At 51.6% G+C, this 20,627-nt stretch overlaps 2 protein-coding genes across 3 annotated transcripts; one reads left to right on the top strand and one right to left on the bottom strand.

Moving 5' to 3' along the window:
* Positions 1-9,039: 9,039 nt before the first annotated feature.
* Positions 9,040-10,873, top strand: LOC109772358 (anthocyanidin 5,3-O-glucosyltransferase). Its single transcript, XM_020331041.4, has one exon. The coding sequence runs from the start codon at positions 9,149-9,151 to the stop codon at positions 10,583-10,585; it is 1,437 nt and encodes a 478-aa protein (XP_020186630.1). The 5' UTR covers positions 9,040-9,148; the 3' UTR covers positions 10,586-10,873.
* A 2,157-nt stretch (positions 10,874-13,030) lies between these two features.
* Positions 13,031-16,068, bottom strand: LOC109772356 (anthocyanidin 5,3-O-glucosyltransferase). 2 transcript variants are annotated; one of them, XM_020331039.4, is made up of 2 exons: positions 14,488-16,068; positions 13,031-13,700 (listed from the first exon to the last, which is right to left on the bottom strand). In XM_020331039.4, the coding sequence occupies exon 1, from the start codon at positions 15,930-15,932 to the stop codon at positions 14,505-14,507; it is 1,428 nt and encodes a 475-aa protein (XP_020186628.1). In that variant the 5' UTR covers positions 15,933-16,068; the 3' UTR covers positions 13,031-13,700; positions 14,488-14,504. The 2 variants fall into 2 exon arrangements, with proteins under 2 accessions (XP_020186628.1, XP_073356733.1); XM_073500632.1 differs by having other exon boundaries at positions 13,567-13,696.
* Between the last annotated feature and the right edge of the window lie 4,559 nt (positions 16,069-20,627).

Genomic DNA, 20,627 nt, shown 5'->3' with positions numbered 1-20,627 from the left:
AAAGACCCGACATCTCGACAATGGTAAAACAAGACTAGCAAAGCCTCCCGAATGTGCCGACAAATCCCGATAGGAGTTGCACATATCTCGTTCTCAGGGCACACCGGATTGTCCAAGCTTCCGATAGGCCAGACCAGAGTTGCCCCTGGTGGCCACCGGCGACTGACAGTTTGGACCAATACTCAGAGGAGCACTGGCCCGGGGGTTTAAAATAAAGATGACCCTCGGGCTCTAGAAAACCCGGGGGAAAAAGGTATAGGTCGCAAATGGTAAAACCAAGGTTGGGCCTTGCTGGAGGAGTTTTATTCAAGGCGAACTGTCAAGGGGGTCCCATAAATCACCCGACCGCGTAAGGAACGCAAACTCAAGGAACATAATCCCGGTTAAACAGTAACTAGGGCGGCAAGAGTGGAACAAAACACCAGGCATAAGGCCGAGCCTTCCACCCTTTACCAAATATATAGATGCATTAATTTAATAAGAGATATTGTGATATCCCAACATATCCATGTTCCGACATGGAACAAACTTCAACTTCACCTGCAACTAGCAACGCTATGAGAAGGGCTGAGCAAAAGCGGTAACATAGCCAAACAACGGTTTGCTAGGAAAGGATGGTTAGGGGCTGACATGGCTGAAATAGGAGACATGATATAGCAAGTGATAGGTAGCGAGCATGGCAATAGAGCGAACAACTAGCATAGCAAAGATAGAAGTGATTTCGAGGGGTGGTCATCTTGCCTGCAAGATTCTCAGAGTTGTCGAAAGCTTGATCCTCGTAAGCGTACTCGACAGGTTCCTCGTTCACGAACTCGTCTCCCGGCTCTACCCAAGACAAGAACACAAACAAACGGAACCACAATCAACAACGAGAAATGCGCAAGCAACATGATGCAAAACATGTATGATATGCAAGATATGATATGCGATGTATATGCGTGCTCCGGAAGGAAAATGATGAACATGGCAGTAACTTGGAAAATCAAGCATGCCACTGGAAAGATGAGATGATTTCGGTCGAAATCGATATAAAGATCACCGGAATCGGATGCACGGTTTGCAAATGGCAAGCAAAACAAGAATGACACTAATCTGCGATAAACAGCAAGATAGCACTTCAAATGCAACAAGTAACAATGCTACAGCACCCCAACATAGCAACAAAGCACATGGCAGTAATCTACAAGAGATGCTTGACAAAAGATGAACACTGAGCTACTGCTAGTACATAACATATCAAGCTCAAACAAGCATGGCAAAAGTGCAAAAGATTACAGGTTCACAGACTTGGTGAAAAACTGGACATGGCAGAAAACAGCATCAGGTAGCAATGTTCAGAGCATGAAATCAACATGCTACAGGAACTTAACATAGCAAAACAAGGCATGGTAGTGTTCTACTAAATGCACATGACAAAAGTCCCTTACTGACCATAAGCCAAAAAGGATCAGAAGATATGATGGCAAGCATGTAAACATAGCAAGTTCGTTATCAGGTTTCAGACTTAGCAGAAAACAGAGCATGGCAGAAATATTAATATGTAGGCCTCTTTGTGAGCTTGATGCACTCACTACAGAGCAATGCATGACAAATCAAGCATACCTACAGCAAGATGGAATGTTTATGAAGCTATCCATGGCAAGAAAAAATACATAGCATGTATGGATCAACTACAATAAGCTTGGAAAAAACGCATGTCATGTTAAGAATCTGTCAGAAATATTTTATAGCTAAAGTAGAGCAAGATTGAGTCATGCTATGGTGCTCTAAAATTGCAAATAATTGCAGGAATGGATCAATTACAACTATATCTACAAAACATCCTTACGGAACATCTCCAAAATATGCATGGATCTCTCTCTAGCATCAAGTTTTCATGTCAACAAAATTACAGCAGACTAGGACTTAGAGAATTTACTAAGTCCCTGAAATCAGAAATATTACGGGACCTACTTTGCATGCTTGTGCTAGTCACCACATATATCACAAAAATACATGGACCATACCACTGGAAAGATGGCATGGCATACTTCAAAACACATGTAGAGCTTATGCTCAAAAGATGCACAGAATAAATGATACAAAAATGACAAATCTCCAAGTTCTGATAAGAACCCGAGATTAATAGCAACTAGCCCTCTTCCAACGAAGATTTGGGCATCAAGATGACCTCTAATGAACATGGTGCAATTGAACAAAATGTAGAGCATCACGAGACGAACAATTTGACATATTATACGCACGAATCGGAGCTACATGCACAAAGTTATGGCATCTCGAATAGGAGCACTTAATGTAAAATAAAATGACTTGGAGGATTTTTGAGAACGGGAAAAGTCAACGCACGATTTCTCTGGATCGGATCTGGCCGGAGTTCGGGCTCGTTCGCTGGAGGAGAAGAAGGGGCCGGCGGCGCCTGGCCGGAGGAGGGCCCGGCGGCGGAGGAGGGCGCCGGAGGAGGCGGTCGGCGGAGGGGGGGGGTCGCCGGCCGGCGAGGGAGGCGGCGGGGCCCCGGCGACGGGCGGCGGCGGGGAGCCACCGGCGACGCGGCGGACGGGCGGCGCAGCCGCGGCGGCGAGGCGGCGATGGCCGGCGGCAGCGGGCGCGCGGGGAGGCGGCAGACGGGGCGCGGGCGCCGGGCGGCGGGGCTGCGGGCCGGGAGGGCCGGTCACGGGCCCGGCGGGCCTGGCGCGGCGGGGACGGCCGCGGGGGCGACGTGGCGCGACGCCACTGGCCGGGAGCGGCGGCGCGTCTCGTCCGGCGGCGGCTGGACACGTCCGCCCGCGGAGAGGCGATTTAGGGTTTCGGGGAGACTGCGATTTCGTTTTCGGGATGCCCACACATTTATAGGTAGAGGGAGTTAGGAGACTCCAAATGAGGTGCGGTTTTCGCCCACACGATCGTGATCGAACGACCTAGAGCATGGAAGAGAGTTTGGTGGGCTTTGGGCTGGTTTTGGAGGGGGTTTTTGCTGGACACTCAAATGGACATTGCGGAGGCCCGGTTAACCGTTGGAGTACCAAACGACCTCTGAATGAAACGAAACTTGACCGGTAGATTCCGGGTGGTATATTAAGACCACTTGACAAGCCTCGGTCCATTCCGAAAAAGTTTGACACACGCACACGAAAGAAAACTAGAGGGGTGCACCGGAGGAGATAGGAGCGCCGGATTGGAAAACGGACAACGGGGAAAATGCTCGGATGCATGAGACGAACACGTATGCGAATGCAATGCACATGATGATATGATATGAAAATGCATGACATGACAAAATACAGAACGAAAGACAAAACCCAACAACGGAGGGAAAAACATATCACATAGCCGGAAATGGCAAGAGTCGGAGTTACAAATATGGCAAGTTACATGCGGGGTGTTACATGGAGTTTCTTCATGCGTTTGACACCAATGTGACCAAGGCGGCAGTGCCACAAGTATGTGGGACTATCATTATCAACCTTACATCTTTTGGCATTCACACTATGAATATGCGTAACATAACGTTCGAGATTAAATAAGAATAAACCATTGACCAGCGGGGCATGACCATAAAACATGTCTCTCATATAAATAGAACAACCATTATTCTCAGATTTAAATGAGTAGCCATCTCGCATTAAACGAGATCCAGATACAATGTTCATGCTCAAAGCTGGTACTAAATAACAATTATTGAGGTTTAAAACTAATCCTGTAGGTAAATGTAGAGGTGGCGTGCCGACGGCGATCACATGGACCTTGGAACCATTCCCGACGCGCATCGTCACCTCGTCCTTCGCCAGTCTCCGCTTATTCCGCAGCTCCTGTTTTGAGTTACAAATATGAGCAACCGCACCGGTATCAAATACCAGGAGCTACTACGAGCGCTGGTTAGGTACACATCAATAACATGTATATCACATATACCTTTGGTATTGCCGGCCTTCTTATCCGCTAAGTACTTGGGGCAGTTCCGCTTCCAGTGACCATTTCCCTTGCAATAAAAGCACTCAGTCTCAGGCTTGGGTCCATGCTTTGGCTTCTTCCCGGCAACTGGCTTACCGGGCGCGGCAACTCCCTTGCCGTCCTTCTTGAAGTTCTTCTTACCATTGCCTTTCTTGAACTTAGTGGTTTTATTCACCATCAACACTTGATGTTCCTTTTTGATCTCCACCTCCGCTGATTTCAGCATTGAATATACCTCAGGAATGGTCTTTTCCATCCCCTGCATATTGAAGTTCATCACAAAGCTCTTGTAGCTAGGTGGGAGCGACTGAAGGATTCTGTCAACGACCGCATCATCCGGGAGATTAACTCCCAGCTGAGATAAGCGGTTGTGCAACCTAGACATTTTGAGTATGTGCTCGCTGACAGAACTATTCTCCTCCATCTTACAACTGTAGAACTTGTCGGAGACTTCATATCTCTCGACCCGGGCGTGAGCTTGGAAAACTATTTTCAGCTCTTGGAACATCTCATATGCTCCGTGTTCCTCAAAACGCTTTTGGAGCCCCGGTTCTAAGCTATAAAGCATGCCGCACTGAACCAGGGAGTAATCATCACTACACGACTGCCAGGCGTTCATAACGTCTTGAGTTGCTGGGAAAACAGGTGCTTCACCTAGCGGTGCATCAAGGACATATGCTTTCTTGGCAGCTATGAGGATAATCCTCAGGTTACGGACACAGTCCGTGTAGTTGCTACCATCGTCTTTCAGCTTGGTTTTCTCTAGGAACGCGTTGAAGTTGAGGGCAACATTAGCGTGGGCCATTTGATCTACAAGACATATTGCAAAGTTTTAGACTATGTTCATGATAATTAAGTTCATCTAATCAAATTATTTAATGAACTCCCACTCAGATAGACATCCCTTTAGTCATCTAAGTGATACATTATCCGAGTTAACTAGGCCGTGTCCGATCATCACGTGAGACGGACTAGTCATCATCGGTGAACATCTTCATGTTGATCGTATCTTCTATACGACTCATGTTTGACCTTTCGGTCTTCCGTGTTTCGAGGCCATGTCTGTACATGCTAGGTTCGTCAAGTCAACCTAAGTGTATTGCGTGTGTAAATCTGGCTTACACCCGTTGTATGCGAACGTTAGAACCTATCACACCCGATCATTACGTGGTGCTTCGGAACAACAGACCTTAGCAACGGTGCATAGTTAGGGGGAACACAATTCTTGATATTTTAATGAGGGATCATCTTATTTATGCTACCATCGTTCTAAGCAAATAAGATGTAAAAACATGATAAACATCACATGCAATCAAATAGTGACATGATATGGCCAATATCTTTTTGCTCCTTTTGATCTCCATCTTCGGGGCGCCATGATCATCATCGTCACCGGCATGACACCATGATCTCCATCATCGTGTCTTCATGAAGTTGTCTCGTCAACTATTACTTCTACTACTATGGCTAACGGTTTAGCAATAAAGTAAAGTAATTACATGACGTTTATGTTGACACGTAGGTCATAAATAAATTAAGACAACTCCTATGGCTCCTGCCGGTTGTCATACTCATCGACATGCAAGTCGTGATTCCTATTACAAGAACATGATCAATCTCATACATCACATATATCATTCATCACATCCTTTTGGCCATATCACATCACACGGCATATGCTGCAAAAAAAGTTAGACGTCCTCTAATTGTTGTTGCAAATTTTTACGTAGCTGCTATAGGTTTCTTAGCAAGAACGTTTCTTACCTACGCCAAAACACAACGTGATATGCCAATTTCTATTTACCCTTCATAAGGACCCTTTTCATCGAATCCGATCCGACTAAAGTGGGAGAGACAGACACCCGCTAGCCACCTTATGCAACTAGTGCATGTCAGTCGGTGGAACCTGTCTCACGTAAGCGTACGTGTAAGGTCGGTCCGGGCCGCGTCATCCCACGATGCCGCCGAATCAAGATAAGACTAGTAACGGCAAGTAAATTGACAAAATCGACGCCCACAACAACTTGTGTTCTACTCGTGCATAGAAACTACGCATAGACCTAGCTCTGATACCACTGTTAGGAATCGCTGCAGAAATTAAAAAATTTCTACACATCACCAAGATCAATCTATGGAGAGACTAGCAACGAGAGAGAGTGCATCTTCACACCTTTGAAGATCGCGATGTGGAAGCGTTGCAAGAACGCGGTCGGTGGAGTCATACACGAAGCGATTCAGATCGCGGCCGAATCCGATCTAAGCACCGAACAACGGTGCCTCCGCGTTCAACACACGTGCAGCCCGGTGACGTCTCCCGCGCCTTGATCCAGCAAGGAGAGAGGGAGAGGATGGGGAAGACTCCGTCCAGCAGCAGCACGACGGCATGGTGGTGGTGGAGGAGCGTGGCACTCCAGCAGGGCTTCGCCAAGCACTGCGAGAGACGAGGAGGGAGATGGGTAGGGCTGCGCCAAGAGAGAGGAAGACTCGTGTCTCTGGCAGCCCCAAAACCCCCACTATATATAGGGGAAGGGGAGGGGGGCCAGCCCCCTAGATCCATCTAGAGGGGGGCGGCGGCCCCTCGGGGGCAGCGGTCCCCTTAGGGTTTCCAACTAGGGGGGGCGCCCGCTCCCTGGGGGGGAGCAGCGGTCCCGTAGGGTTTCCAACCCTAGGCGCCTTGGGCCCTTCCGGGGGGGGGGCGCACCAGCCCACTAAGGGGCTGGTTCCCACCCAACTACAGCCCATTAGGCCCTTCGGGGCAGGTGGACCCTCCCGGTGGACCCACGGAACCCCTTCGGTGGTCCCGGTACAATACCGATAAACCCCGAAACCTTTCCAGTGACTGAAATTGGACTTCCCATATATAAATCTTCACCTCCGGACCATTCCGGAACTCCTCGTGATGTCCGGGATCTCATCCGGGACTCCGAACAACATTCGGTAATCACGTACATCTATTCCCTATAACCCTAGCGTCATCGAACCTTAAGTGTGTAGACCCTACGGGTTCGGGAACTATGCAGACATGACCGAGACATCTTTCCGGCCAATAACCAACAGCGGGATCTGGATACCCATGTTGGCTCCCACATGTTCCACGATGATCTCATCGAATGAACCACGATGTCAAGGATTCAATCAATCCCGTATACGATTCCCTTTGTCTACCGATATAGCACTTGCCCGAGATTCGATCGTCGGTATACCGATACCTTGTTCAATCTCGTTACGGTAAGTCTCTTTACTCGTTCCATAACACATCATCCCGTGACCAACCCCTTAGTCACATTGAGCTCATTACGACGATGTCTTACCGAGTGGGCCCAGAGATACCTCTCTGTCATACGGAGTGACAAATCCCAGTCTCGATTCGTGCCAACCCAACAGATACTTTCGGGGATACCCATAGTGTACCTTTATAGCCACCTAGTTACGTTGTGACGTTTGGCACACCCAAAGTACCCCTATGGTATCCGGGAGTTGCACAATCTCATGGTCTAAGGAAAAGATACTTGACATTAGAAAAGCTTTAGTAGACGAACTACACGATCTTGTGCTATGCTTAGGATTGGGTCTTGTCCATCACATCATTATCCTAATGATGTGATCCCGTTATCAATGACATCCTATGTCCATGGTTAGGAAACCGTAAACCATCTATTGATCAACGAGCTAGTCAACTAGAGGCTCACTAGGAACATGTTGTGGTCTATGTATTCACACATGTATTACGATTTCTGGATAACACAATTATAGCATGAACAGTAGACAATTATCATGAACAAGGAAATATAATAATAACCATTTTATTATTGCCTCTAGGGCATATTTCCAACAGGGGCAACGCCGCGATCCCTTCACACTGAGGCGGCCGGACGCCCGCTGCGCGCCAGGACACCTTCCTGGCAGGGCCATCTCGGCGCCGCCGCCCCCATGGCTGATCCAACGCCGCCGGCACCGCCGTTGCTGGCGCTCCACCTGCCGCCACCTACCAGAGGTGCTCCTCGTCAGGATCCGGCGAACGCCCTCGCCGTGCCCTCCGCTGTGCCTCCAACCACACCACGGGTCCCCCCGCCGTTCGCGAGAAGAAAGCCGTGGTCTTTCCACTGCCGCGCGGCGGAACCAACCCCACAGGCCCAGATCAAAACGGATGTGGATCTGACCGCACCTCCATCCGCTGCTCCGGCGCCAGCGCTTCCGGGGGCATCACCGCACGCCCACCGCATGGAGATGGCCGACCGCCCGCTGCCCGCCAGGATCTCCTTCCTGGCAGCGCCTCCTCGGCGCCGCCACCTCCATGGCAGAGCGCTCGCGCCGCCGCCGCCCACCAGCGCCAGCGCACCGCCTTCTTCCTCCTCCTACGCACAGCAGCCTCCTGACCCGGCTCCTTCGCACCACCGCGATCTCCGCCGTGCTGCGACGACCAGCAACAAGATCACGCCACTGGCCACCCCACCTCCAAGGCTGGCCTCGGGGAAGACCCGCTCCGCGGGAAGGGGCCTGTCGTGGGGGCGTCGCCAGCACCCTCCGCCTTTGGCGGCAGGGCGCGGCCGCCACTGCCGGCCGGGCGCGGCCGCCACTGCCGGCGGTGGCAGCGGCCGGGGGAGGAGATCTGGCGGCTTCTGGTTTAGGGATTTGGGGGCCTCCGGAGCCGCACGCGCGTGCGACACGGGAGGGGGGGAGGAGAAGAGGGGTGGGCGAGAGAGAAAAAAATTAAAACTGGTATAAGGTTGGATGAAGAAAGAGTGGACAACATAATCTCACTTTATTTTTTAAACCACTGAAGATACGATGTATTATTTCCCTGCAAAAAATAAATAATAATGATGATGTATTTTTTATTTGTTATTGCTTTATAATAAGTTAGTTAATGACGAAAATATTTTAATCCACAAGCTAACGCACATTGGAGATGCTCCAGTCCAGGGGCGCCAGCGTGCAAACCACGAGCCAGCCATCACGTATTTCCCACTTGGTTGCTGTGCCAGGCTATCGTCACCGCTGATGGCTCACATAGACGGACGCGATGACCCGCTGCTCGAAGTCCTCGTGGCCTACTTTTATTCCACTCATCCAGTTGCCAAAAAACAACTTTTCATTCCACTCTGCTACTAGTAGCAGCGACCACCCCTGCGCTGCGTGGTGTCCTGTCCTTCACTCCCCCGCGCACACACTCCCCGACTCCTTTCCCCCGATCTCGGCCATGGCTGCGGCGGCGGCATCGGCGTCGGCGAAGACGTTCGTGCTCTACCCGTCGCTGGGCGTGGGCCACCTGAACCCCATGGTGGAGCTGGCCAAGCACCTGCTCCGCCGCGGCCACAGCGCCGTCCTCGCCGTCGTCGACCCGCCCGACGGCGACCCCACCTCGGCCGCCGCGGTGGCGCGCCTCGCCGAGGCCAACCCCTCCATCGCCTTCCGGCTCCTCCCGGCCCCGCCCAGCCCGGACCCCGCCGCGCACCCCATCAAGCGCGCCCACGACACGCTCCGCCTCGCCAACCCCGCGCTCGGGGGCTTCCTGCGCGCGCTGCCGGCCCCCGCCGACGCGCTCCTGCTCGACATGTTCTGCGTCGACGCGCTCGACGTCGCCGCCGAGCTCGCCCTCCCCGCCTACTTCTTCTTCGCCTCCGCCGCCAGCGACTTCGCCATCTTCCTCAACATGCCGTACCTCTACCCCGGCCTGCCGTCCTTCAAGGACATGGGCGACACGCTCGTGCACAGCCCCGGCATGCGGCCGGTGCGCGCGGTGGACATGCCGCTGTCGGTGCAGGACAAGGAGAGCGACATGACCAAAACCCGGATGTACCAGTTCAAGCGCATCGCGGAGGGGAGGGGCGTGCTGGTCAACAGCTTCGACTGGCTGGAGCCCACGGCCCTGAAGGCGCTCGCCGACGGCGTCTGCGTGCCCGGCCGGCCGACCCCCAGGGTGTTCTGCATCGGGCCATTGGTCAACGACGGCAAGAAGAGCGGGGACGGCGAGACGCGGCACGAGTGCCTCGCGTGGCTGGACGCGCAGCCGGAGCGGAGCGTGGTGTTCCTCTGCTTCGGCAGCATCGGCGCCGTGTCCGCGGCGCAGCTGAGGGAGATAGCTTATGGGCTGGAGAGCTCCGGCCATCGCTTCCTGTGGGTCGTACGGAGCCCACCTGCAGACCCGGCCGACGTCTTCCAGCCGCGCCTGGAGCCAGACCTGGACGCGCTCCTCCCCGAGGGGTTCATGGAGAGGACACGGGACAGAGGGATGGTGCTGAAGATGTGGGCGCCGCAGGCGGAGGTGCTGCGGCACGCCGCCACCGGCGCCTTCGTGACGCACTGCGGCTGGAACTCGGCGCTGGAGGCGATCATGGCCGGGGTGCCGATGATATGCTATCCGATGTACGCCGAGCAGGCGTTGAACAAGGTGTTCATGGTGGAGGAGATGAAGATCGCCGTGCCGTTGGAGGGTTACGAGAAGAGAATGGTGAAGGCGGAGGAGATAGAGGCTAAGCTGAGGCTGGTGATGGAGACTGGGGAAGGGAGGAAGCTCAGGGAGACGCTTGCGGCGGCGAGAAAGATGGCGTCGGACGCCATCAGCAACGGCGGGTCTTCTGAAGTGGCATTCGCCGAGTTCTTGAGAGATTTGGAGAATGGAGGATGCAACAATTGATCAAGCTGGATGACAGATGTACTCTGCAAGGATGGTAGTAACAACTTGCAGATTTTGTCAGCAGCATAAGAGAAAAATAGAGTTTGTATTACTGCATTAGTGTGTCCAGTGCAGCAGGGAGGACTCATTGCTCACTCAAATTATTAAATGAATCAAATTGGATAATGTCGGCACCAAATCATCAGAGAGGCATGCGTCAAATACAGCAGTTCATTGTGATTGTATTTTTTGGTCCAAACTGTTCATTGTGACTGTCAATTCTGAACAGATGCATTCATTATTACCTAACATATTGTGATAGAGCTTGCAGCTTTTCACAGCTTCAGTTTGGAATTTGGAAGCACAACTAGCTATGGACATATATCATTTTGAGAATATAATTGCTGAAGCATCTAATCTGCATAGCACAACTACTATCACCACCTGCAAATTCACAACAAATAGTTCATACTTCTGATCAAGGGAGGGAATCGATGCTAACCTTTAAAATCACACAATTCCAAGACCAATCTTGTTGCTATCTTCTGTGCTTGGTCACTCTGGGAGCTTTTAATTCCTTCAAGAACTCAGAGAACACCCTGTACGGCGATCCACCGTTTGCCTGCGCTTCCACGGCCTTCTCCTTCGCCAATGACAGCCTCACATCACAGACTAAGTGTAATGATCTTGAGACAACTAAACCAAAATCAGGGCAAGAACAGCACAAAGTGCAGGAGAGAGCAATGCCTGTGTTAGTAGAGCTGCAGCTACGATGCACAATCTTTTTAGACAACCAGGCCTATGGCTATGGCCCTGCTTTTCACTGAACCAAATGGTAACCAGGTTTTGCTGGAGGTGCCAGGTAACAATATAACATCAGGATAAAATGCAAAAGAAACAAAGTAGCTCCCTAGAACAAACACCACCAGCAAAAGTTAAAAAAAAAAAAAAAACAGACAGCCAAGGGCAGAACAAAAAAAATCCAGGATCTTCATCTGGCGAAGGGATCAGCGCAGTTTCCTCAGGCAGCATCAACATTGTTGACGAACAAGATCTAAGATCTCCTGCTTCCTTGTCCAGAGAATCCGCCAATGCTGAAAGAAGATCACCCGATGCGTTCAAGAATAAGGTTGTTTCGGGTTGTCCATAAAGCCAAACAGCCATAACACCCTACCAAATAAACTCCACACTCCCATTCAAGCGATATAACTCAGCAAACCAAGGAAATGATGCATGGACAGAGGACTCCGCCGCCATCCCAGCGTCTCCCTGATCACACAGCCCATAAGAAAGCAGCAATGAGACACTGAAACAACAGATGGTCAAAGGCCATCACCATCAGTTCGGTTGGCCCTTGATCAATCAAGATTTGCTCTCTAGTCGGCACCGCTATCAAGAACGGCTTGCCAAGCAAAGAACCTAATCTTAAGAGACACCTTGATTTTGCACATTTTTTTCAGATAAGGATACACACTCCCTGAAAAGCCAGCAATGGATACATGGACTAGAAATCTAGAAGTATATGAATATTATTGTTAGTTAAACTCCAGGTATATGGGCTCAAGCAAAGACATAAATTCTGCAGGTAGATGGGCTCAAGCAAAGACATAAATTCTGCAGGTATATGGGCTCAAGCAAAGACCATAAGCCTTAGCTGCTGAGATCTCAGGATCAGAAGCCAGAAGGAACAGTTCAGGGAATTTGATTTTCAAAGTAGTATCGCCAAGCCAAACATCTAGCCAGAATCTGACCTGTCTCCCACTACCAACCACAAAAATTCCCCCCACTGAAACCAGTGTCTGATCTTCTCCAAACCATTTCAAAGCTGTGATCCTTTCTTAACAGACATAAAAATGGAAGAACCATCAGGCAAGTACTCCCTCCGTCCCAAAATAAGTGTCTCAAGCTTAGTACAACTTTGTTCTAAAGTTAGTACAAAGTTGAGACACTTATTTTGGGACAGAGGGAGTATTTCTTCAGAAAAAATTCATTGCCACAAATGAATCATTAGGCTCATTAAAAAGTTTGCAGATCCATTTAAGCAACAGAGATGTGTTCATAAACCTTATGTAAATGTTTGCTGGTGCCGTGAGCCCTCCTAGTCATGCCATGAGATCCATTTTAGCAACAGAGATGTGCTCAGCAACAGAGCAATCTCTAAAAGCTTTGAAAAGGGGCAATTCAAACAGAAACATATTTCAGTCTAGCTTATATGCTCCACATAACAAACTAAAGCTATACCAACAGACCAATGAAAATGGTTTGCGTGGATAACAGGAGGCCATGAAAAGACTAAAGGGACAATGCAATGGACAAAAACTGACATAGAAACAACTCCATTTAAGTAGTTGGTTTACCTGAGTTATTCCAAGAAAAGAACATCATGAGTAGGTTGTGCTTCTGTATTTAGGCACTTATTGTGATTTCGCATTTCAGCGTCATGAGTAGGAAGGCTCATGGCATCAGTAAAATTGAAATGATAACCATAGCAATTCATCAAGGAAGCATATGCTAAATACAACAGTCCTATGTACTGTCAATTCTGAGTACAACATAACTGAGAAAAGCTTCAGTTTGGAATTCAGAAGCACAGAGCTATGACATATCATTTCAATAGCATATTGCTGAAGCGGCTATCATAACTTTCACCACATCCTCTAACACCACAAGCACAAGTTCATAGTTCAGGGTGGGAATTGATTCAAACCATTAGAATCGCACATTCCAACACCAATCCTGTTGCTATCTTGTGTGCTTGATCACTTCAAGAGCTTTGAATCCTTCAAGAATTCAGCAAACGCCATCGTTGACGGCCCGCTGTCTGCCAGCGCTTCGGCAGTCTTCTCCTTGGCCAATGCCAGCCTCTCCCTCAGCTTCTCCCCTTCCACTGACTCCATCACCAGCCTCACCTTCCTCTCCACCTCCTCAGCCTTCACCAGCTCCTCATCGTATCCCTCCATCACCACCCCGACCTTCATCTCGTCCACCACGAACACCTTGTTCAGCCTCTGCTCCGCGTACTGCGGCCAGCACAGCATCGGCACCCCGGCCTGTCTCCCATTACCAACCACAAAACTTCCCCCCGCTGAAACCAGTGTTTGATCTTCTCCAAACCATTTCAAAGCTGTGATCCTTTCTTAACAGACATAAAAATGGAAGAACCATCAGGCAAGTATTTCTTCAGAAAAATTTGTTGCCACAAAGAATCATTAGGCTCATTCAAAAGTTTGCAGATCCATTTCAGCAACCGAGATGCGTTCATAAACCTTATGTAAATGCTTGCTGGTGCCGTGAGCCCTCCTACTCATGCCATGAGATCCATTTCAGCAACAGAGTAGTCTCTAAAAGCTTTCAAAAGGCAACACAAACAGAAACATATTGCAGTCTAGCTTATATGCTCCACATAACAAACTAAAGCTATACCAACAAACCAATGAAAATGGTTTGCATGGATAACAGGAGGCCATGAAAAGACTACAGGGGCAATGCAATGGACAAAAACTGACATAGAAACAACTCCATTTAAGTAGTTGGTTTACCTGAGTTCTTCCAAGAAAAGAACATCATGACTCATGAGTAGGTTGGGCTTCCATATTTAGGCACTTATTGTGATTTCGCATTTCAGCGTCATGACTCATGAGTAGGAGGGCTCATGGCACCAGCAAAATCGAAATAGTAACCATAGCAATTCATCAAGGAAGCATGTGCTAAAAACAACAGTCCCATGTACTGTCAATTCTGAATGCAACATAACTGAGGAAAGCTTCATTTTGGAATTCAGAAGCACAGAGCTATGGTATATCATTTCAATAGTATATTGCTGAAGCAGCTATTATAACTTTCACCACAAGCGTAAGTGCATAGTTCAGGGTGGGGATTGATTCAAACCATTAGAATCACACATTCTAACACCAATCCTGTACCTATCTTGTGTGCATGATCATGTCGAGAGCTTCGAATCCTTCAAGAACTCGGCAAACGCCATCCGCGACGGCCCGCCGTCTGCCAGCGCTGCGGCAGCCTTCTCCTTGGCCAATGCCAGCCTCTCCCTCAGCTTCTCCCCTTCCTCTGACTCCATCACCAGCCTCACCTTCTTCTCCACCTCCTCAGCCTTCACAAGCTCCTCATCGTATCCCTCCATCACCACCCCGACCTTCATCTCGTCCACCACGAACACCTTGTTCAGCCTCTGCTCCGCGTACTGCGGCCAGCACAGCATCGGCACCCCGGCCGACGCCGCTTCCAGGACGGAGTTCCACCCGCAGTGTGTCACAAACGTGCCGGTGGCGGCGTGCCGCAGCACCTCCACCTGCGGCGCCCACATCTTCAGCACCATCCCCCTGTCTCGTGTCCTCTCCGTGAACCCCTCGGGGAGGAGCGCGTCCAGGTCTGGCTCCGGACGCGGCAGGAAGAATTTGGCCGGGTCGGCCGGAGGGGTGCGCACTACCCACAGGAAGCGGTGGCCGGAGTTCTCCAGCCCGTGCGCTATCTCCTTCAGCTCCGCCGCCGACACGGCGCCCATGCTGCCGAAGCAGAGGAACACCACGCTCCGCTCCGGCTGCGCGTCCAGCCATGACAAGCACGCGTGCCGCTCGCCTTGCGCCGCCGCCGAGTCCGAGACGATCAGCGGCCCGATGCAGTACACCGGCGGGGTCGGGCGGCCGGGGACGCACACGCCCTCCCTGAGCGCCCCCACGGCCCTCGCCTCCAGCCACTCGTAGGTGTTGACCAGCACCCCCCTGGCCTCCGGGATGCGCCCGTAGTGCCCGATCCTGATCGTGCAGATCGGGTCCGCGCGGTCCAGCACGGTGTGCGGCATGTCGGACGCCGGGATCGGCGGGACACCGGGGAAGCGGAGGGGCGCCTTGCCCATGTCCTTGAAGCTCCCATCCGTGGTGGCGAAGTGGCGGGGCAGGTGGAGGAACGCCGCGAGGTCGCCGGCGGAGGAGGTGTAGTAGATGTACGCCGGGACGCCGGCCTGGGCGGCGGCGTCGAGGGAGTCGATGCAGAAGAGGTCGAGGACGAGCGCGGCGACGGAGGGGAGGGAGCGGATGAAGGCGAGCATGGACGGCACGGTGAGGCGGAGCAGGTCGAGCATCTGCAGGAAGGGGTGGGGGTTGGGGTCGGGGTAGTCCGGGGGCGGGAGGTGGTGGAAGGCGATGGAAGGGTTGGCGGCTTCGATGGCGGCGACGGCGAAGGCGCAGGAGGAGAAGAAGTCGGCGGTGGATGCCGGCGGGGTCGGGACGGCGATGACGACGGGGACGCCGCGGCCGAGGAAGAGCTTGGCGAGCTCCACCATGGGGATGAGGTGGCCCACGCCCAGGCAGGCGTGCAGCACCACGGTGGGATTGGGGTTGGCCGCCTCCATTAGCGACGCGCCGATTGCGATGAGCTGATGCTGATGAACAGTGAGAGACTGAGGAGACCTTTTTTTTTTAGGGAAGCGAGACTGAGGAGACTTTTTTTTAGGGAAGCGAGACAGAGGAGACTGTAGCCGCTTTATGCGGGGATTCGGCCCATGCTTTGCATATGTTGTGTGTTTCACGGATGGGAAACGTTTGCGGCCGGGGCACCGGGGCCACGAGCTCTTCCGACTCAAACCTTACCCGCACCTCATGTGAACCGTTTTTTCCCATCTGTCGCTTTCTTCTCCCTCACGACCGCTCCCTTTCTCCATCTATGCCTCATGCGCATCACACTGTCATGACGAGGCTTGCAGCTAGGGCGAGCCACGGCAGGGCGGAGAAGACGGCGACGACCAGCGCCTCCTCCCTCCCCTTTTCCCCTTGCAGTCCCCCTGCGCACCCTCACCTCACCTTCCCCAGACAAGAACTGCGACCGGTAGTCGTCAGAGCTGCAACCAGGAGTTTACAGATGCTACGACCGCCTTCTCATTCTTTGCTGGAACCAACGAGCTGCGACGGGCAATCGATAGAACTGCATCCGGTGATACAAAATGCTACGACCAGGGCTATTTTTTGCTGGAACCAGAAAGAGAGCTGAGGCTGCAAATGGTGTGGAGAAGCTGCAAACAATACCTAAAAATGCTACAACCAGTGTCCAGGGACGCTACCACCGGCTTCTTCAAAAGTTTCAAACAGAGACAGGGAAGCTGGGAAGATGTTACTGCACAAACCAAAAAAGCTGCAACCGGCTACGAGATAGCTGCAATGGTGTTTTTGAAAAGCTTCAACCGGGGGAGAAACAACATGCACGGCGAGCTACAACCGAAGGCGACATACATTTTTTTGTTGCAACCGTGTTGACGTTTTGCTACCATGGCGACGGCAGTTTGCTACATCCATCGCAGCCCATGACGTCGGAGATGACATTTTTGCTGCAATCGTCATCAATTTTTGCTACCATGGCGACGGCAATTTGCTACATCCATCGCAGCCCATGACGTCGGAGATGACATTTTTGCTGCAATCGTCATCAATTTTTGCTACCATGGCGACGGCAATTTGCTACATCCATCGCAGCCCATGACGTCGGAGATGACATTTTTGCTGCAATCGTCGTCAATTTTTGCTACCATGGCGACGGCAATTTGCTACATCCATCGCAGCCCATGACGTCGGAGATGACATTTTTGCTGCAATCGTCGTCAATATTTGCTACCACGGCGACGGCAATTTGCTACATCCATCACAGCCCATGATGTCGGAGATGACATTTTTGCTGCAATTGTCGTCAATTTTTTCTACGACCAGCGAGGCATTTTGCTACATCCATTCATGACACATATGTGACCGGGCCGGGACAGCGATGGCGCCTCGTTTAGCTACAAGCCATCACCGGCGTAGCCCCGGTGCTACAAGCGCGTTGCATTTTTGCTTCAACTAGCAACCGCAAAAGCTACTAACTAGTGTTTTCTGTTACGATGTGCGATGGGTGATGGCGAGCTATGTCGGGGGAGGGTATCGGCCATGAGTGGCGGCGAGCACGCCAGCGAGCTGCGGCCGTCGCACAGCGAAGCTGCAACCCGTCGCCACAGGAGCCAACCCCGCAAGATGCATCTGTTGCATGGGTGAAGCCGGCGACGAGGACGCCTGGCAAGGGCTGCGACCGGCGACTAGGACGGCCTGCGAGGACGGCGACCGGCGGCGAGGACGGCCGGCGAGGATGGCGACCAGCGGCGAGGACGGCCGGCGACAGCAGCGACGGGAGAACATGCGCGGCCGACGGCGGTGAGATGGAAGGGAGCGATGAGATGCAAAAAGATCCTTCGTACTAGTGCTTTGACGAAGACAACGATCGAACGATTTCTATCCATCTAATCGGGTGGCTGCGGGCCGACCGGCCCAAAGTTGGGCCGGTGCGCCGGCGCAGATCATTGCCCTTCACGGATTGTGGCCCATTAAGGAGCTAGAAAAGGTCCACTAGGATACAATGGAATAAGTTTTGCAGTTACAACCGGATGCCTAAGTAAGGCATCTGTGGGGTAGACAACGCCAAACAGCCAATATTGTTAGGGTTTCTTGTGCCGCTGCCGTCGCCGTCATCTGAGAAATTTAGGTCCCCTCGCCTCCGGCTGCCATTTTGGCGCTGAGAGATGGGGGGACCTTGGATCTTCAAGACCTCTATACACTAGTAGGGAAAACCTTATACACGGAATCTTAGCAGCAGCGCGGTTTAAAAAGAGACGCTACTGCTAATTAGAAGTAGCGAGCTCCATAAAACCGCACTACTAATAGCACGGTAGCAGTAGCGGTCTAGGTGAAACAAGCGCTACTACTATAATTGCCACGGCGTTGCCCCCAGGCTAGATATAGTAGCAGCGCCCTTCCGAGGACGCGCTACTGCTAAAGTATTTAGTAGCAACATTTTTCTTCAAAACACGCTACTGCTAAGTATTGCACCTAATTAAGTTTAGTCCCATACTGCTAAGCGAACAAGGTGTTACCACCTTAAATGTGTTACTTCTCAAACTATCTCGAGCACTTGGTCTTCATTGAACTATATGTATAGGATTTGTGGCTGCAATATGAATCTTCACCAGTGCCTATATAGGTACTGTGAGGATTCATGTTGACTATTTAGATTCTACACAAAAAGATCAATGATGACCAATGTATATATTTGAAGTTTTTACATGCTTAGACTTAGGGCGTGTTCGGTAGCCCTCTGTGGCTGGAAACTCCTCAACTCCGTTGCCCATAACCAGCTGCCAGCTTCTCTCCAAATCGCCAGGAGTTAGCGATCCGTTCGGCTGGGCAGCTTCTCTCCTGGGCGTACTAAAAAGGCTGGAAGCCCAAAGTGAGCAATTTTGGCCCATTTGGCTTTGATGTGGCCTGGCTCGGGAGGGAAGCACCATGGGCTTTCAACCCAACAAGGAAGGAAATTAGCATCAGCCGATCCCATCTGGATTGGAGACGACGACTGAGCAGGCAGACCACGGCGCCGGCCTGTGCCATCTCCTGTAGCACGGCTGGCGCGAGCGCGCAGACCCGCCGTTCGGGTTTGTCCAGCAACAGCTCCACGAGCGCCGGCACCGCACCGGTGCCGACGATCTTGACGCGGTTCCGGCCGTACGGACAACGGCGAGGTTAGTGTGCAGACTGCCACCTCGCGGCCGAGCTCGTGCTGGTGGGGGCAGAGAAGGGCGAGAGCAGCGTGGCGACTGCCTCCTCGCGGCGGCGTGCGACGCCTAGGGTTTGCTCGTCGGGAGAGGAATGGTGGCCGAGGCGCTGTGTCGGGGCTCGGGGAGAGGAATAGCTAGCGAACCGGTACGCTGCAAGGTCACTTTGCGGTGGCATACGCGCGTAATTTCCCTCAACTCCTACTTCGCAGTTTTTGGAGAGCACGGGTTTTCCAACTCCTCGACTCCGCGAAATTTGCACTGCGCTGATCGCCAGCTTCTCTCGCCCATAGCTGGGATTTCGACCGTTCGGCTGCACTCCTCACGTGGAGTTGAGAATTTGAGAAGCGGGAGGGCTCCCGAACACGCCCTTAGCAGTAGCGTTTTTTCAGGGCAAAAAGCTACTGATATTATAAAACAGAAAGGAATAGCTGTAGTGCGTTTCGCTTGATACGCTATAGCTAACTTAGCTATAGCGCGTTCCGGCAAAACGCGCTGCTGCTAGTTTGACTTAACCCCAGGCCGCGCGGGCTCAAATTTTTGCGAAGTCCTTCCCCTCCACTTCCCCCTCTCCCCCAACTGCTCCATCGCCGCCGTCGCCCTGCCGCTCTCGACCTCACCGCCGCCGCCCTCAACCTCACCACCGCCACCGCCCGCCGCACACCCTCGACGCCGCCCCCGACCCCGACCTCGACGCGGCCCCCGACCCCGACATCGACGCTGCCCTCCGCCGCGCGCCCGAGCCCCGACCCCGTCCTTGACGCCGCCTGCCCCTCCCTCGCCGCAGTCACCGTAAGGCTCTGCCTCTCCTCTCCCCTACCCTCCTCTCTCTCTGCTAGGGCAATTCATATATGTGTTGATGCTGTGTTGATGTTCATATGAACCCTAGGTGTTCATATGAACCCTAGATTTGTTTAGGGCAGTAGGCATTTTTTAGCATTTAGGAAAATGATTAGCAATTTTTTTAGGAAATTAGCTAGGGCAAATTTTTATGAAAATGCCTAACCAGTAATTTCATTCAAAAAACAAAAAATAGAATTGTTTTTCTTTCAAAAACTTGGTTAAACTAATTGTTGCTATATAAACAAAAAACAAGATTGTTGTTATATGATATATGTCATTGATGTTCATTTGCATATTCCATTATTGAAGTGGTTCAATTGTGCCCAAGTGGCTTTATTGTTTCCAGGGAATGAAGTTGAGTGGCCTATGTTTTGCCGGAATGTTGATTCATTTCCGTTCCGGCAAATTTCAGGTTCTCGATTTGTCCACTTTTTAGTAAAAGTCATGCCGAAATTTTCCGTGAATTTCGGTATGACTTGTGCTACAAACTAGGACATATCGAGTGCCCGGGATTTGCCGCACCGGGAAGGAGTCAACATTCCTGCAAAGCATAGGCCTTTTTTTATGTCATTATTCATTTTATTAGGTATAGAATTAATTGACTAGATTTAATCGTAAGAACTAGTTGAATTAATAGAC

Source organism: Aegilops tauschii, chromosome 1 (genome assembly GCF_002575655.3).
Source record: "Aegilops tauschii subsp. strangulata cultivar AL8/78 chromosome 1, Aet v6.0, whole genome shotgun sequence".
NCBI classification, from domain to species: domain Eukaryota; kingdom Viridiplantae; phylum Streptophyta; class Magnoliopsida; order Poales; family Poaceae; genus Aegilops; species Aegilops tauschii.
This window is presented reverse-complemented; position numbering and strand designations above follow the sequence as displayed.

Excerpts from the sequence above, each read along its gene's own strand:
- LOC109772358 (XM_020331041.4), top strand. The coding sequence starts at position 9,149 with ATGGCTGCGGCGGCGGCATCGGCGTCGGCGAAGACGTTCGTGCTCTAC.
- LOC109772356 (XM_020331039.4), bottom strand. The coding sequence starts at position 15,932 with ATGGAGGCGGCCAACCCCAATCCCACCGTGGTGCTGCACGCCTGCCTG.